Here is a 19142-nt window from a genome sequence, read left to right as displayed (position 1 = left end):
ATTTCAGTATCCTTCTGTTCATCCACTTGGAATTATTTTTTGGCACTACTGCACAATAGCTATTGGATTTAGATCCATTAATTTTCACAGTTTATCATGGTCATGATAAGACAACACAATTGATTTTCAAGTCAATAAAAACATTGTTACTATTTTTTTAAAACACATTTTTAATTTTTTGGACTTCCAAGACTTTATGACAAAAGCCTTGATAATGCAATCAATTTGAGGTAGACAAACAACAATTTGGTCGACATATTTGTTTTCATATGTCGTCAATCTGATTAGACTTAGTTCATTAGATAGATTTTTTAAATAAAATTTATTTAGACCTGTCTGAAATTTTTTTAAAACAAAAACTTCATTTGCAAAATTCAGCAAAAGGCATGCGAGGATGACAATGCAATATGGTTTGCATGTTTGTATGTATAAATAGATTACCTACTTAGACATGCCATTATATCCATTAGACTTGCCATTATATCCATTAGATATGCCATTAGACTTGCCATTATATCCATTAGACTTGCCATTATATCCATTAGACATGCCATTATATCCATTAGACTTGCCATTATATCCATTAGACATGCCATTATATCCATTAGACATGCCATTATATCCATTAGACTTGCCATTATATCCATTAGACTTGCCATTATTACAATTTTTCACAATTTTTGACTTTGACATTCATTGGTCTGCAGTGTCTGCATGACTGTTTTACAAACAAAACCTATCACATTTTTCTGGTGACTTTTTATCATAGGTAGATTTATTCAGATAGCTGAAGAAAAATATTTGCGTTTACAGTCTGGGTACACATCCATTATTGACTAGAGACTTCTTTGAAACATGAAGTCCAAGTGGATCTAAGATCATTCAGCTGGCCAACATCTGTGTAGTAGCCAAATGCAAGAGCAATTAGTCAAGAAATCAGTGGATGCCTTCTATATAATTTCATTCAGTGCTGTTGATTTCTTATATTATAAAAGCAATTCTTTCAAGTTTTTTTATCATTAGCATCTCATTCATATCTCATGGCACAGCAGCATCATATGGCTATTATACTTTCTGTCAAAGTTGGTCAAATTCTACTGAGCAGTTTTTTAGAACTTGAGTAGATGTTTTTCTGTTTATAGTTGTTGTTGTAGGGTTTAACGCAATTTTTCAGACTATACAGATAGACTATACATGGCACCCAGTATTAATGGTGGAAGAAGAACACAGGGAAAACCCCGGAAAGAACCACCGACCCACGAGAAGCTACTGGCAAGCTTTCTCGCATACCCACATCGGCTGAATCCAAGACTCGAACCCATGCAGACAGAGGTGAGATGGCAGTGATCCGTAACAGAGAGCGCTTTAGACCACTCTGCCACTCGGGGCCCCTTCTGTTTATAGTAAGGATGGTCATATTTGATGTTGACTCGGCATCATCTTTTGCATAATCAAAAAGGTTTTCAAGCTACAATGCTGTCTGACAAATTTAGTCAAGATCTTTTTATGAAGCAGTTGTTGAAGTTTTCTATTTTTAGTAACAGCATATTGAATAACAGATAAGCATCATTTGTGCAAACTTGAAATCCATTCATGCAAGGATGCTTCTTGCCAAATTTGTTTAAATCCTTTGAGTGGTTTTGTGAAGAAGTCATTTAAATGTTTTCCTATTTTGTGTGTGTTTATGTCAGCCATTTTTGATGGTATATTATATAATTTGTAAAGAACTGAAAGCCCTTCATGCCAAGTAGCTTTCATCAATGTTGGTCAAACTCTTTTGAGATTTTTTAGAAGTCACTTCAAAGTTATTCCATATTGGCATCACCCGCACAAACTTAAAAACCTTTCATGCCAGGATGTTTTTCTCAAATTCAGACAAATTTTGTTAAACGCGGGATTTTTTTTAGAAGCCATTGAAAGGTTTTTCTGTATATTTAGTATGGCAATCAGTTTGATGTTAGATCAGCATCCTTTGTAGAGGCTTGAAATGCCTTCATGCCAGTATACCATCCTCAAAGTCTGGTTGAAATCGTTCCATTGTTTTGTTAGAAGAAATCAAAAATAAAAATTTGATGATTGGTGATTGTTGACGTACGTTATATGAAAGACCATACCATAAGTTCACTTGGTCTTTTGGTCAGGTGGAAATGGGCTACAAACAATCTGCACTGTTCTAAAAATGAAATACCACAGACTTTCAGTATAGCATGATCTAATGAACACCGTTTAGGTTTGTTTTCCTGCTGAATTTTGAGTTCAATATGAAGAAACACCTCTTGCAGGCACTAGATTTTTGCTGTTGCTTCTTAGGAAATGGGGACATCTTCATCGCCATTATCAAAGGATTGAACAAAGTCACGTAACAGATTTTCATTATTTTTGTCCTTGAGCCTCAATTTTCTAATGTCCTTCAATTTGATTGGTAGTCTGTATGCATGGTACTTTTTGTTTCTCTCAATACAGATTTTGATATTTTCCAAGATGAGATCCTGACAAAGCAGTGTATTGAACTCAGTAAGCTGTGTGAGACGATCAAAGGCTTTATTGCTGTATTTGAAATTGAATGTGGAATACGGTCTCTCTGGGTCATCAAAAATGTCAAACTTTGCAAATTCCAGTTCTTCATTGGTCTCTCTTGGTACACCTGAAAAGTATTAGAAAATGAGAAAAGTGAAGATAACTGGTCACAGCTCTTTTAGTAACTTAAATCTGATACAATTTAACTTTGGCAAGCCACAAGATATACCAAGTAACACCTAAATGTTCTAATAAGTGTACAACCCTCTTATGGGGCCCTGAGTGGCAGAGTGGTTTAAAGCGCTCTCTGTTACAGATCACTGCCATCTCACCTTTGTGCCAGTTCGAGTCTCAGATTCAGCCAATGTCAGTATGTGAGAAAGCTTGCCAGTAGCTTCTCGTGGGTCAGTGGTTCTTCCTGGGGTTTTCCCGGGTTCTTCCTCCACTATTAATACTGGCCGCCATGTATAGCCTATCGTGTGCTGAAAAATGGCATTAAACCCCACAACAACAACAACCCTCTTATTTTTCATAAAAACTTTTATATCAAGAGTCCCTTTAACTTAATGACTCTCTCCTGACTGAAACAAATTTCCAGGAATTAAAGATATAACCAAAATTTTAACTTCTGGTGTGTTGAAACCATCTTTTATTTTAAAAAAAAAAAGTTTCTATGGTGGACATATATTTGATGTCAACTTGGCACCATTTTTATTTCAGCCAGAAAAGGCTCAATAAGAAATCTGGTGGAAAACTCATGTTGATATGAATTTCCATTTCAGAAGAGCAACACTAACTAGAGTTTCAAGATGGTTACCATAGTGGCCATATTTGTTATTAAATCGGCACCATTTTCAATATGACCATTGTGGCAGCCACATTATAAGTAAGACTGGCACCATTTTCATTTACAAGCAATTAAAAATCATAAGTCTTCAGTGAAAACTCAATGTAAATATGACCATTCATTCGGGAGAAAATGTTATAACAAGATTTTCATGAGGCTCGCTGTGGCAGGCATATTAAATGGCTGAATGGCATCATTAGGAAAAAACCAAACATTATAAGAAGTTGTTTAGTAAAGTTCCATGTTGATACACCCATCCATTCAGAAGCAGTAGTGATAACAGCATTTTCAATCTGGCCCCAGTCACATTGACACCATTTTCATTTTGGACCAACTATACATCATAAGTCTTCTAATAAAAACCCCATGTCAATATGACTTCCCATTCAGGAGCAGTATTGATAACAAGATTTTCATGTTAGCACCATTTCCATTAGGGGCCCCGAGTGGCCGAGTGGTCTAAAGCGCTCTTCGTTATGGATCACTGCCATCTCACCTCTGTCTGCGGCGGTTCGAGTCTAGGATTCAGCCAATGTGGGTATGTGAGAAAGCTTGCCAGTAGCTTCTCGTGGGTCGGTGGTTCTTTCCGGGGTTTTCCCGGGTTCTTCCTCCACCATTAATACTGGCCGCCATGTATAGCCTATCGTGTGCTGAAAAATGCCGTTAAACCCAACAACAACAACAACAACCATTTCCATTAAGGACCTACTATACATCATAAGAAGAAGTCGTTTAGTGAAAACCCCATATTGATAAGGCCATAAATTCAGGAGTAGCAGCAATAACAAGATTTTTCAAGATGGCTGATGGTGCAGCTTTGTTGGAGATCAAATCAGCTTTATTTTCATTTATGACCCTCTAGATATAAGAAGTCGACTGGTGAACCACAAGTTATTACAGCTTTCTGTTCGGATGAGTAACAATAACAAGATTTTCAAGATGGCCACTGTGGCAACCATATTGGAGATCAGATTGGCACCATTTTCAATTAGGACAAACTAGACATCATAAGAAGTCCTTTGGTGAAAACTCCATGTTGACGTGACCATCCATTCATGAGGAGTTGCAAAAACAAGATTCTCAAGATGGACACTGTGTTACATGGAAATAATGGATACTGCCATCCACTGACTTTTCCTACCATTTGCTTTCAAGGGATTAGTACTTACCATTATCAGCTGTCAATCAACTATTGTTTAACCAATCTCAATATGAGCTGTGTGTGAATCATTACGTAAGAATGACTAGGAAACAATGCTTACATGACAATCAAGCAATAGAGTTTACTGAAGGTCTCACACCTAAATGAATGTTCTCATGTTACCTGTAGCAATTTAAATATTTGTAACTTCACCACCATTCAATAATTTTTGTGAAACTTTTACTATAAATTGAAAGTAGTCTTTAATAAGTCAGAATAATGTTTGAAAAAAGCCCAACTTTAATGATTGAATACAAACAAATATGCATTTTTTTCAATGTATAGGCATGGCTTTCTCTGCTATGGAAAGATATCAAGTATGAAATGAAATTCTGATAAAAAGTTGATGAACTGATTATTTTATCTATCTTACCAGGTAGCTTTTCATCTCTGAAGGTGATGTTTACGAGGGGGAAATGCATAACAATTGGACAACGAGGGTCCGAAGTGTCTTTAAAAACGTAGCATTCCTTCAGACCCTCTCGATCAACCACTGTTGGGTCTATGGGTGGGAAAGGAACATTGTTTAGTCTGGCCCATTTCTCAGCCAATAACAACTCCTGAAATTAATAATAATAATAATAATAATAATAATAATAATGATAATAAAAATAATATTAATGTTAAAACACTATATATATTTAAAACATAACTTTGTAAGTACCTACAAATGAAGAAACTTGGATAAGATGACTCTAATGTAAGATTCAGTCTTACAGATTACAGTCTTACAGATTACAGTAGCAATCAGTGTAATGCCTGGAAGCATCACAGTGCTGGTAAATGTCATCAAATGAAACGTACCAGCATTGTGACAGTTAATGGCTTTTCTCTGTCCCATAAATATAGCTGTCTGTTGGTGCTTATCTAGTATCAGTGTCTGGGTCCATAACTACCATACACATTATATACAGAACCATGTTATACAGAGTACAGTGATATGTATGGAACTGTGATATATTGAGAATAGCTTAATGTATGAAAGCATTGTAAAGTGGGCACCTTAAAAAATTAACTTTATATTTTTCAGGATTTGCAATGTCATGTTGCTTGAATATTGATAACACACAGCATGAATTGCTTTAGTGGAGCAAAGGCCATTTATACATTTATATGCAGTGTGTAATCAATTTTCAAGCTTCGTGACTTCAAAATATGAAAATATAAATATAATATACAAATTTGCCCAAAATAATAATTACTATACAATATTAATAAAAAGAATATATGCTTATATATTAATTATATAGTAATACAAACTAAACTCTATTGTACCCATTGTTTACAAATACGGTCAGAGCACAAAGGAATGGTGCATAAATACCTAAGTAATTCTTCTCTGATGTTAAAAACCAATAACTTCTCATTTCTGCATCACATGATGCAATTTTAACCAATCAAAATGTTTGTTACAAAGGTCTGGTAATTTTTTAAAATATAGTACTATACAATATTAATAAAAAGAATATATGCTTATATATTAATTTAGTGAAGGCTTTATGTGTTTCTTTTTCTTTGCATTTATGGTTAGCAATATGCATATAATGAGAATGATTTTTATTGCATTAATGAGACTCTAGACCATGAAGACATTTTCAAACCCTTTTGTAGGATCCTACCTTAAATGGTGGAGTTGTGTCACTGGGCCTTGCACTGAAATCAAATGATAGGATGAGATCAACACCCCTCTGGGGACGTAGCATAAGTGGGAATGGAGAATTGAATGTGAGGCCACCATCCACAACATAAAGTTTCTTCATCGAGGTCGGGTACATATCAAATATCCCATCAAACTGGTCTTCTTCCTCTGCAAAAACACACAGGCAATAAATATGGATGTTATTTACCCACGTTTAATTTTCACCAAATAACTTGATTGCATAAACATAATCAATACTAGCCATAAATACACAATAATAATAATAATAATAATAATAATAATAATAATAATAATAATAAAAATAATAAAAATAATAATAATAAATAATAATAATAATAATAAAGACTTTATTTAAAGATGCTCATTTGGTCAACTAACCAATCTTCCATGCGGCCTTCTATAATTACATGTGTGTGTGTATATATATATATATATATATATATATATATATATATATATATATATATATATATATATATATATATATGATGTACCATTTTTACAAGCTGAGTTGTCTTTAGACAACACATTCTGTTAAAAACTAGATAATTAATCTACTGCTACAAAAAATAAGAACAATAAGGTGAAAGTACATTGGTTTAAAGAAGAGTAACTACATACATGGTTTGTTTCGAGTTGGCAGGAAGAACGAGTGTGATATGGCATGGAGATAAGTTATGGCTGTTAGGCCAAGATGTATTCACAAGCCACATCAAATATTTTTCCCTCTTTACCTTCACTAGAAATAAAACATGGATGCAGGTTTGTATTTGTTACATATCCCTACTGTACGCTTTCCACATACTTTAGCTTTTACAATGCTAATGAAACTCAGAATGAATTGGTGTTTATGAAAGTTCAAATCGATGCATCTAAGAATAGTTATATGTGGACATCAGAGAAAACATGTAACTAGTTCCAGTCTGAGTCTTATACAGAAATATGGGCTGAACATCTGAACCGACTGCCAGATAAAGCATGTAATATTAATAGGTGTGTAATAATAATAATACTTATACTACTAGCACTATAACTACTACTACTAAATACATTATATTTAACTGTAACGCAGTTAGCATAAATACTAATTTTCACTGAAGCCCACACCAGCGCAAATATCACACAGTAAAATGACTTCTGAAAAGTTATTACTGCACCTACAAGAAATATTAGATGTGGCAATCTCTGATTGGCTGATACTGGTGATTGACATCCAATATTAAACCAGGTTATCTTACAGAAACTCTGATTGGCTAATACTGGTGATTATACAAAAGCAGTTATGTATTAATTTTGCTCCTCCAAGGCAATTTTCTTGTTCCCAAGCTAACTAAATGACAAACACAGGTAGGTTATTTAGTTAAGAGGCAAACTCAGGGGTTTATAAATCCATTTGCCCAATTCTCTAGAGAATTTCAAATTTATTTCACACAAGTTCAAGCTTGCAGGGTACCTGCTTGCAATTGAGAGAGAGAGGTCATGTTTAGTTCAAGTTTTATACTATGTGATCCTGCTACAGTATATAAATCAGCACTTCTGTATTGCATTTATATGTACCAGTCTTAAATTACATAAATGCTTGAAGTTTCTTTCATCAATTAATAAATTCTTTCACATGATATACTGTCAAAATCTGTTATTTCCATCCTGTAGTCAATGTCAAGTTCAATATCACATTTTGCTGAAGAGAAAAAATGTGAATATTAACTTTTTTAAGGAAGTTTGGACAAATCGTGAAAAAATATTGATATTTGAACTTAAAAGTTGCATCTATTTGAGATTTGCCAACTTTCAAGTCCTAATCTTACGACAGGCAGTTTGTGAGTTCCATATATACTGAGATTACTGACTCTAAACAATCAGCTTGTCAAAGACTGTCCTGCTACATGTCCCTGATTTCGAGGTGACCATTTGTTAATTATTAATAATATAACTTGTGAGATGTACATTATTAATAACTGTTGAACAGCACATGGAAGAATTAAGTATGTGCTAGAGAGAAAACAACATTCAAATAGCCTCAAAAACTGAAATTTCTCTTGAAAAATTAGTTTTGAGTTTCAAATTTAACAGTTTAAAATTAATGTGCAAAAATATATATGTGATCAAAAGTAGTTATGTACCATTGAAAACTAACAGAATTTCAACATTAACCTGAGGAAGTTCAAATCATAATTACAACCCAAAAAGTCCTGATTATATATTCAGCTTAAGTTACTTAATAAACATTTTATGCAATAATGGTAATTTTTATATCGCTCTGAATACAGGTCTTGGTTAGTTTCTATGAGAAACTAAAACAAATTACCAAGTTACAATCCTTGACAAATAGCTCTCTTTAACGGAATTTGTCAAATCACAATTGTGTAAACATTGAAAAGAATGACAAATACGTAAATAACAAGAAAAGTGTTTACCAAATGTTATATTCAGAAATTATCATTATCAATATATATACATGTAGTTGTACAACATCAAAAGAAACAATAAAAGCAAGCTCTTAGCTGTGACTAATCAAAACTTATAGATCAGGTCCATTGTCTTGAAACTGAGCACAAAAAAAGTCCTTTAACTCTAACTTAAAACTCCAAAGCTGAGATTAATATCTAAAGGCTCTCAATATTCTACAATTTCGTGTGTGATCTGTAATGATTCAAACAAGATGAACCTGAAACCCAACTCTGAGGAAAGTTATAGCAAATCAAAATTTGTTAAAGCAGTCAGTTTTTGTGCTCAAATTGTTTATGGAAACGGGTTTAAGCATTATTTATGAGAATGGCACAATGTCTCTTCTACCACCAGAAGAAACAAAGCTGCAATAATAGAGCAGTGACATTGAAAGGGGAATAACTCTGTCTAATTACCACTTTCTTCATCTTCATCCTCTATTTTGTCATTTGTTATGAGACGCTGACTAAAGTAACTGGAAGCTGAAAAAAATAATTGATAATTAGTAATGACATACAAACTTCTAAATTCATATAAACTTTTTAAATAAGTGTATAAAGATAATTATTGATTATGGAACACTTTTAAGTTTCAGTTTTATGTTGTAAGTTATCAATTAAAATCTGCATAAAAAAATAAAAAAAATAATAACTTAAAAGTACACATCTCAGCAAGAATCCACCAAAATGAAAATTCTAGAGGAATTGCTGCTGACTCACCAAGGTTTTGAACAACTTAGGAAACTTGCTTTAAATTATTAACTTGCTTTTTAAAAAAATAATCGTTATAGATCAAATGTTAATTATTGTATTTGTGGGCTAAGTGTTCTGATAGATTTTTGTGGTCACCATGAATTTAAATATTCAAAGAACAATGAATTGTCTGTATGAAGACCATTTGACTCATTACACAATCCACAAATTTAGGAACAGAAAATAATTTGTTGCAAGATCAAGAAAAATAACAAATACCATAAAACAAATGAATTCACCAAATTTTTTAAAACTTGAAATGAAGATTGGCTTTATGTGGTAAACATTTGTAAGAAGAGTTTTGGAACTATAAATTATGACGGAAAATTCACAAGAACAGCTACTGTGACATAAAAAATTCCATAGACAATGGAGTATAATTCAGATCAAATTGCACAGACCCAGATCTAGCAGTGCATAGTGTTGTAGATCTGGGTCCATGCTGTTTGCTAAGAGTAATGAGTAGAATAAACAACACAGACCCTGATCTGCAACCATATTGTGTGAGAGCAGATTAGGGTGACTGTTTGTAGCATATATAAGATAATAGGGAAAAAATACACAATGCCAGTACTGCAAACCCACAGAAACAAGGACAATTGTGCAGTTGGAAAAACATCCACACAAACACCTCAAACTGTTATGAATGTTATGTGGTATCAAACAACATTTGGTGTGACATGGTTATTACATTCAATGTTACATGATACTGCATTTATCAAAGTATTAAGGGAGAGAATGAACATAATAGGAGTGATTGTGTCTTATCAAATAACAAAAGCTTATAGTAAAGTCAGTCATGTTTAGCAGCAGCACTGACAAAAATATAATCAGACTGAACAGAATGGACGTCATTATACATTATGACAACAGACTGATATGATGTCATCGTTATATCATGACAATAGACATCATTGATATGATATCATCATTTTACAATACAACAACAGACATCATCGTTGTGATGTCATCATTATACTGTGACAACAGATATCAGTGATATGATGTCCGTTGTCACCATAGCTGTGGGATCTCTGGGCAAGACTGACATAAACTGACATCATGCCAATCAAGCCTCCTGGTACACATAAATGCTCTTCAGGTAAATAATCCCGAAATTATGTAATTAAACAAGTCCTGCATTCTCAAAGCCAAGAATAATTAGGCCCAATCTTTCACACATTTGCACGTGAGCCACAATGATTCATTCAGCATGAATCTACTTGATTGACCAAGTTTTAAATTAAATTGAGTGGCTGAGGTTGGTTTGTATGTAGGAGCAATTTGGATGTTTTTAAATCAAGTTAGCGTCTTTGCACTTTCATTGCACACTAACTGTACCAAGCTACGGCAGCTTGCCACATGTATTGGTTCACATTTGGAATGATGACATTATCCAAACCAGTGGGGATCTAAGTTGAATTTTACCACTCTCAAGCCACCGTATTAATGCCACGGTCATGAAAAAATGCAACATAATGAACTGTGTTTTAAAGGCAAATCATATATATGTACTTTCAGAACAAATTGGTTTAGTGTTGTTGGCTGTATCAGATCCCTTTGATGTTGAGTATAGGTGATGGATTTTAAAAGGTGCTAGATCTGTACTTATAGTGTAGGTAGTACTGTTGTAAAAGGTGCTAGATCTGTACTTATAGTGTAGGTAGTATTGTTGTAAAAGGTGCTAGATCTGTACTTATAGTGTAGGTAGTATTGTTATAAAAGGTGTTAGATCTGTACTTATAGTGTAGGTAGTACTGTTGTAAAAGGTGTTAGATCTGTACTTATAGTGTAGGTAGTACTGTTGTAAAAGGTGTTAGATCTGTACTTACAGTGTAGGTAGTATTGTTGTAAAAGGTGCTAGATCTGTACTTATAGTGTAGGTAGTACTGTTGTAAAAAGTGTTAGATCTGTATTTATAGTGTAGGTAGTATTGTTGTAAAAGGTGCTAGATCTGTACTTACAGTGTAGGTAGTACTGTTGTAAAAAGTGTTAGATCTGTACTTATAGTGTAGGTAGTATTGTTGTAAAAGGTAGATCTGTACTTATAGTGTAGGTAGTACTGTTGTAAAAGGTGCTAGATCTGTACTTATAGTGTAGGTAGTATTGTTGTAAAAGGTGTTAGATCTGTACTTATAGTGTAGGTAGTACTGTTGTAAAAAAGTGTTAGATCTGTATTTATAGTGTAGGTAGTATTGTTGTAAAAGGTGCTAGATCTGTACTTACAGTGTAGGTAGTACTGTTGTAAAAGGTGCTAGATCTGTACTTATAGTGTAGGTAGTATTGTTGTAAAAGGTACTAGATCTGTACTTATAGTGTAGGTAGTATTGTTGTAAAAGGTGCTAGATCTGTACTTATAGTGTAGGTAGTATTGTTGTAAAAGGTGCTAGATCTGTACTTATAGTGTAGGTAGTACTGTTGTAAAAGGTACTAGATCTGTACTTATAGTGTAGGTAGTATTGTTGTAAAAGGTACTAGATCTGTACTTATAGTGTAGGTAGTATTGTTGTGAAAGGTGCTAGATCTGTACTTATAGTGTAGGTAGTACTGTTGTAAAAGGTGCTAGATCTGTACTTATAGTGTAGGTAGTATTGTTGTAAAAGGTGCTAGATCTGTACTTATAGTGTAGGTAGTATTGTTATAAAAGGTGTTAGATCTGTACTTATAGTGTAGGTAGTACTGTTGTAAAAGGTGTTAGATCTGTACTTATAGTGTAGGTAGTACTGTTGTAAAAGGTGTTAGATCTGTACTTACAGTGTAGGTAGTATTGTTGTAAAAGGTGCTAGATCTGTACTTATAGTGTAGGTAGTACTGTTGTAAAAAGTGTTAGATCTGTATTTATAGTGTAGGTAGTATTGTTGTAAAAGGTGCTAGATCTGTACTTACAGTGTAGGTAGTACTGTTGTAAAAAGTGTTAAATCTGTACTTATAGTGTAGGTAGTATTGTTGTAAAAGGTAGATCTGTACTTATAGTGTAGGTAGTACTGTTGTAAAAGGTGTTAGATCTGTACTTATAGTGTAGGTAGTACTGTTGTAAAAAAGTGTTAGATCTGTATTTATAGTGTAGGTAGTATTGTTGTAAAAGGTGCTAGATCTGTACTTACAGTGTAGGTAGTACTGTTGTAAAAGGTGCTAGATCTGTACTTATAGTGTAGGTAGTATTGTTGTAAAAGGTACTAGATCTGTACTTATAGTGTAGGTAGTATTGTTGTAAAAGGTGCTAGATCTGTACTTATAGTGTAGGTAGTATTGTTGTAAAAGGTGCTAGATCTGTACTTATAGTGTAGGTAGTACTGTTGTAAAAGGTACTAGATCTGTACTTATAGTGTAGGTAGTATTGTTGTAAAATGTACTAGATCTGTACTTATAGTGTAGGTAGTATTGTTGTGAAAGGTGCTAGATCTGTACTTATAGTGTAGGTAGTACTGTTGTAAAAGGTGCTAGATCTGTACTTATAGTGTAGGTAGTATTGTTGTAAAAGGTGTTAGATCTGTACTTATAGTGTAGGTAGTACTGTTGTAAAAGAGTGTTAGATCTGTATTTATAGTGTAGGTAGTATTGTTGTAAAAGGTGCTAGATCTGTACTTACAGTGTAGGTAGTACTGTTGTAAAAGGTGCTAGATCTGTACTTATAGTGTAGGTAGTATTGTTGTAAAAGGTACTAGATCTGTACTTATAGTGTAGGTAGTATTGTTGTAAAAGGTGCTAGATCTGTACTTATAGTGTAGGTAGTATTGTTGTAAAAGGTACTAGATCTGTACTTATAGTGTAGGTAGTATTGTTGTGAAAGGTGCTAGATCTGTACTTATAGTGTAGGTAGTATTGTTGTAAAAGGTGCTAGATCTGTACTTATAGTGTAGGTAGTATTGTTGTAAAAGGTGCTAGATCTGTACTTATAGTGTAGGTAGTATTGTTGTGAAAGGTGCTAGATCTGTACTTATAGTGTAGGTAGTATTGTTGTAAAAGGTGCTAGATCTGTACTTATAGTGTAGGTAGTATTGTTGTAAAAGGTACTAGATCTGTACTTATAGTGTAGGTAGTATTGTTGTGAAAGGTGCTAGATCTGTACTTATAGTGTAGGTAGTATTGTTGTGAAAGGTGCTAGATCTGTACTTATAGTGTAGGTAGTATTGTTGTAAAAGGTGCTAGATCTGTACTTATAGTGTAGGTAGTATTGTTGTAAAAGGTGCTAGATCTGTACTTATAGTGTAGGTAGTATTGTTGTAAAAGGTGCTAGATCTGTACTTATAGTGTAGGTAGTATTGTTGTAAAAGGTACTAGATCTGTACTTATAGTGTAGGTAGTATTGTTGTGAAAGGTGCTAGATCTGTACTTATAGTGTAGGTAGTATTGTTGTGAAAGGTGCTAGATCTGTACTTATAGATTAGGCAGTATTGTTCAAAAAGGTGTTAGTGCTGTACTTATACAGTAGGTAGTATTGTTGTAACCACTAAAGTGACTGCCATTTGCTGTTGGCATTGTTTGGTTCAATTGTATTCTTTATTGGATATTTGTAAAAGCTTATTCACAAAATTAAATACTTTCAGATATGCAGATCTGTTTGTTTAGATACCAACAAAATGTCTTTCTTTTTACAAAACATTAAAAATTGAGACAGTATTGTGGTGTTGCGTATTTGTTGAAGATTTCTTGATGATTACATACATGGAAAATAACCATTTGCCTCCAACATTTTTTAAATTAAAAAAGTGTATTCTATCCACCTTATAAAATCTTTTTCACTCGTGAAAAAAGATAAGCTGTCATGCAAAGCAAAACAACAAAAAAAAAACAACAAATAACAATAACATATTTCCATTAAACTTTGGAGTTTACATAATTGTAGCTGATGCAATAATACCAAACAAACTTTTCCAAGGCAAGAACTGAACAAGCAATTCTAAAAATATCAGCCACATCTAACTGCAATTGCTTTAATTTATAAATGTAGCAAAGATTTCCATTGGTCAGAACGTAACCATGTGATAACAGTCTGAGCTGCATTTATTTCTGTATAAACTGTATGAGGAACTACTTCATGCCAACTTCTATAAATAGAGTCCTGTACAAAGTAACCAATGTAAACACTGAAACGGGAGATAAACACACTGCATGCCCTTAAAATTAAGTTAAAAAGGTAAATGGATATAGATATTGGGATGAGAGGGGTTCAGAGACTATCATTACAACAACTGGACCCATGTGTTATGCTGACTGATAGTTACAATGTGGGGTTGGGTGGGGAGATATATATCACCCCTCCTCCATCATAACTGTCACTGTTCAGGTTGGTGTCTTACTTTGTTTGACTACTGAACTCCCATCACTATAACCATTTACCAATAGTCTTAATTTCATTTGTAAGTAGCCAAAGTAGGTAGCCTAACCTGTTACTCAACACAAAAATAGATTGAATGAGTCTGGACAATGATGAATCAGCCAAGTTGCATTGAACAAGTCTTTAAAAGAATACAATCTAAGAGTCATTCCTATGTCCTTTGTTTTGAATATCGAGCTTCTACTTACGACACATGTGCCAATTTTGATAAAATATTAAGACCATGTTAAGGATAACAAATATCAGGCCACTAACCATGGGTGGAATTACTTTCTGATGTTGACATTGCAATTACATTGTTGATGGAAAGCCCCTTGTTCTATAAATAGCACTATAGCAGAAACCCTCAACAAAAATTCATGAGCTTAACCAAGGCTACAAAAATGATATAAAATATCTTTAAAAAAGAAAAAATAAACTAAAAGAATTAATAAAATTATAAAGAATTGCAATTATAAAAGCAACAGCAAATAATGCCCAAAGGTTTTTATGTAAACTCTGTGTGTGTGTGAGTCAACAACTGACAGTTTATACCATGATAAACTCAGGAAAAATAATATTAATCTTAATATTAACCAGAAAAAAAACTATATTAAACTCTTTAAGTAATATGTACAAAAATATGTTTTCAAAAGTCTATCTCAAACACATGCAATTTATTAAATTTGCACAACTCTGATTATGTAAGAATTCAACATAATTTTTTTTTTGATTCTTGAGTCATAAAGTTTAAAAATAAGCACACACCACATAAATGTCCATAGCAAAATGAAGGTTGTTCATACATAGTGTGTAAATGACCACAAAATGAAGGTTGTTCAGTTCTTATAGTAATTACATTTAATGTAGTTATTAAAATATTGAATCTCACAAAAGAAACAAAGAACTATATTTTAACCATTTTTCACAAATATTGTCAAAGAACAAAAGAAGGGTGCAAAAATACATAAGTAGTTCCCTTCTGGTGTCATGAACTAATAAGTTTTAGTTTTCTGTATCACATATTATTTTAACCAATCCAAAACATTGTTACTAAGGCTTGGTCAAAATGTGTAATTTTATAATAATGCTGTGGTTTGTAGTGTTGTTATGATGAACAACAATAAGAACAACTACTAATAACTATTACTATTACTACTAGTATTGTGTTCCCTCAATATAAAGCATCTCAGTTTAACACAGTACCTAATGTAAAACACAGTATAAGGCAACATCACCTACAACATCATGTACTTTAATGTCTCCCATAAACAGTATTATATTCAGAGACCACTGTACCATAAACACCACCACCATGAAAACAACCACATCCACTACTATCAATACCAACACAAGTAGCACTTTCTTAGTAAGCTGTCTAATAATTTGTGTAGTTCTAAATTTGTGTCAAATTGCACATTTGCCCTTGAATCTAATATTGTGATCTTTGTTGGGAGAGCTAGGTGCTATATTCATAAGACATATTTTGCCACACAGTACCATTGTTATGCCACAGTACCAATGTCATGTCACAAAAACATTGTTACTGTAACATTTGCTTCTTCAGTCAGTGACCAAACATTGTGGTACAGTAAATATTATTTGGATATAAAGTACAGTGGAACCCATTCATATAAAACTATGTGACAAATGACAGATAAAACTGCACAGAAACAGTACAATATCATTCCAACTTATAGATTACATCTTTTTATAAATTCCAGAATCTGATAAATCCAAGCTTGTATGAACAGGTAATGTTTTGTTTTTAGCACTGAACTAAAAGTTTTGTTTAAAATTATCTAATTGTGAAGATGCAAAGTATGTGCTTGTTCTTACAACAACCCAAAATGCAAAGAGAAATAACCCAGATCTGCCAATGCATCTTTCACTGGTTTATTAGGGTCTATGCTGTTTAATTCAAATCATGCTGTATTAATGCAATGATATGCCCATCTCTAATTTCACAGCAATAATGCTAATATTTCCTTAGGATATGTTTTTTTCTCTTTCTGATAATAAGCCTGCCCCTACTTTTTGACAGGTTTATTACACTGCTCCACCTGGTCTTATCACAGTGTGAAAACAGTGTGAGATATACTGCTGGATTCAATCTCACCATTCAACATTACAGGTGTTTGAATCACTTCTGGTCTTTTTTGTGATAGCCTTAAATCACAGCTGACTGAGAAAAAAAAAATGGTCAAAGTTGTTGAAATCATAAAAGTGACTCTGACTCCTTCAGACACTCTGACCAGTTGCAGTGATTGGCTGACACATAAAGCCACTGTCTAAAAGACTTAAGTATTTTCCATACTTATGGTGTAGGATGGTGAGATTTTGTTACTGATCCAACATGTTGATCTAGAACCATTCTCTTCTCAGATGGACATGCAATTTACCTGAGCAAATATGTCATAGAACTTTTCTCAACAATTCAAGAATTAAATCTAACTACATGATTAGAAATCTTACAACAAATTTACAAATGCAGCATTGTGATTGGTAAGAATATTTTTGAGTAATATTTTGGGTTTGAGTAATGGCTTATGATGGAGGAGCTTGGTACTGTTTATGGCACATATAAAAAAAAAACATTTGCATCAAACAAATAAAATTTAAGACATTTGCATCAATTAACAGATCCATGTCCAACCTTTCAATTTCTCTTCCAATCCACGTCTGAACCTTTCCTGTTTTTCTTTAGCATTCAGAGGCTTGGCTTCTGTAACTCCTGGCAATGCAGTTTGATATGGCATAATTAGGTAAGCTTCCAAGAGATGCAAATAAAAAAACTGCCATAATTTGCTTATTTAAGTTTCCTTTATACCTCTGACAGGGTGACCACACTACAGTATTTCTCTCATGACAACCCATGCGAAATTTCCCAGGTGGAATTCAGGCGGGTTTCAGATGTTTTTTTTAAAAGTGTTTTCTGCCTAAACTATAAACTGTTCATGAAAAGAAGCTTAGGCAAATTTCAAGTGGACTTTAGGTGGATTTAGGGCAGAATGTTGTCCTAAGATTCCACTAAAACCCCCAAAAATCTATCTAAGATTTCTGCCAGAAATAAAAATCCACCTGAAATAAAATCCCGCCTGAGATTTACAACTGAAATAAAAATATGCCTGAGGTTTCTGCAGGCTGCTTTTCTAAGTCTATATTGAGAAGCAGCTCAACCCGCCACTTATATAAAATTTTAACAAAACTTTATTGAAAAACACACTTATGTTGTTATACCACTTTCCCCTCTCCTTTTAAAAAAGTTTAGTATGTGGACTTATGGGCATATCATGAGAGAAACAGTGCAAGTTAAGGGAGCAGAACATAAATTTCAAATTTTATTGGAACTCGGCTTGAAAATTCATAATTGTACTGAATAAAATGATTGCAGAGTCCAATTGTTTGCTTAATTGCTGTTTCTTATAATTAAAACTGTGATTTAATCATTCGTCTAGACAGTAGTGTAGTGCCTTCAAAACTAATCAAAGCTATTTTGTGACATAACATCATGCGGCAAAATGCAGTGTGATAAAAGCTACATATATATGCTTCCGCCTCGTTACTGAAATGTGGGTAATATAATATATTGACAAGATTGCTTCAAAATACAGTCTAGTCCCATAAATGCAACATTATTAGGAGACTATAGCAAATTTATTTACAATATTTTCAGTGCAATGGAGATTTGGCAGTTTGGCATACATATGTTCCTGATTCTGTGTTCTAGTCAGGAGACTTTTTGCTATTATAACTTATAAAAAATCTCTGAAATTTAAAATATCTCAACTTCACTGCATGTTTTTTATATTTTTTTTAATTTTTTTAAATACTGACTTCCCAACATCATCAACACTTACCGTGGTGCAAAACAATCATGCAATATTAAGAAAAACACAAAACTGCCTGTTCTGCCATAAATCCACAAATGTGATCACCCTGATACAATGTACAAAATAAGTTCAAAAGTTGTCAAGAGATTGTATTTGAGCTGTTGACAGATTATTTAGACTAGACTGTACTGGAAAGAATAAAGCATTATACAATATATACTCGCTTTTAGGTCAAGTCCGTGTGCAACCAACACAGACCCTGATCTACCATTATATGATGCACAGACAGATCAGGGTCTATGTTTGACTGATTGCTCTGAACAAAATGCATAGACCCAGATCTGTGGGTACATTAAGCAATGCCAGATCTGGTTCAATGTAGTTATAGGGAACTATATACTGTACTGGAACTATGTATACTGCCTGTAATTTTGTGAACACTCTAATTTTTCATACACCATCTTGCCATAAAATAGCATTGTGTCCTCAAATATTTCATACAGAGGCCTTTTTCTTTTCTTTCTAAAATAAAGCAAACTTTTAGGTGTCTAACTAAATTATATTTTA

General features: G+C 33.3%; 1 protein-coding gene across 2 annotated transcripts in view; it reads right to left on the bottom strand.

The window, feature by feature from the left end:
• Positions 1-1516: 1516 nt before the first annotated feature.
• LOC149778672 (cytosolic phospholipase A2-like) overlaps positions 1517-19142 on the bottom strand; it is a 69348-nt gene continuing 51722 nt past the window's right edge. The window contains exons 15-19 of one of the 2 annotated variants that reach the window (XM_089939474.1): positions 17399-17476; positions 9090-9155; positions 6185-6372; positions 4939-5125; positions 1517-2644 (exon numbers count right to left, since the gene is read on the bottom strand). In XM_089939474.1, the coding sequence (XP_089795600.1) occupies positions 2307-2644; positions 4939-5125; positions 6185-6372; positions 9090-9155; positions 17399-17476 (857 nt within the window). In that variant the 3' untranslated portion in view covers positions 1517-2306. The remainder of the gene's footprint in view (positions 2645-4938; positions 5126-6184; positions 6373-9089; positions 9156-17398; positions 17477-19142) is intronic. The other variant, XM_089939475.1, reaches the window with a different exon arrangement.

Source organism: Sinohyriopsis cumingii, chromosome 17 (assembly GCF_028554795.1).
Source record: "Sinohyriopsis cumingii isolate HCF-2022 chromosome 17, ASM2855479v2, whole genome shotgun sequence".
Classification (NCBI taxonomy): domain Eukaryota; kingdom Metazoa; phylum Mollusca; class Bivalvia; order Unionida; family Unionidae; genus Sinohyriopsis; species Sinohyriopsis cumingii.
This window is presented reverse-complemented; position numbering and strand designations above follow the sequence as displayed.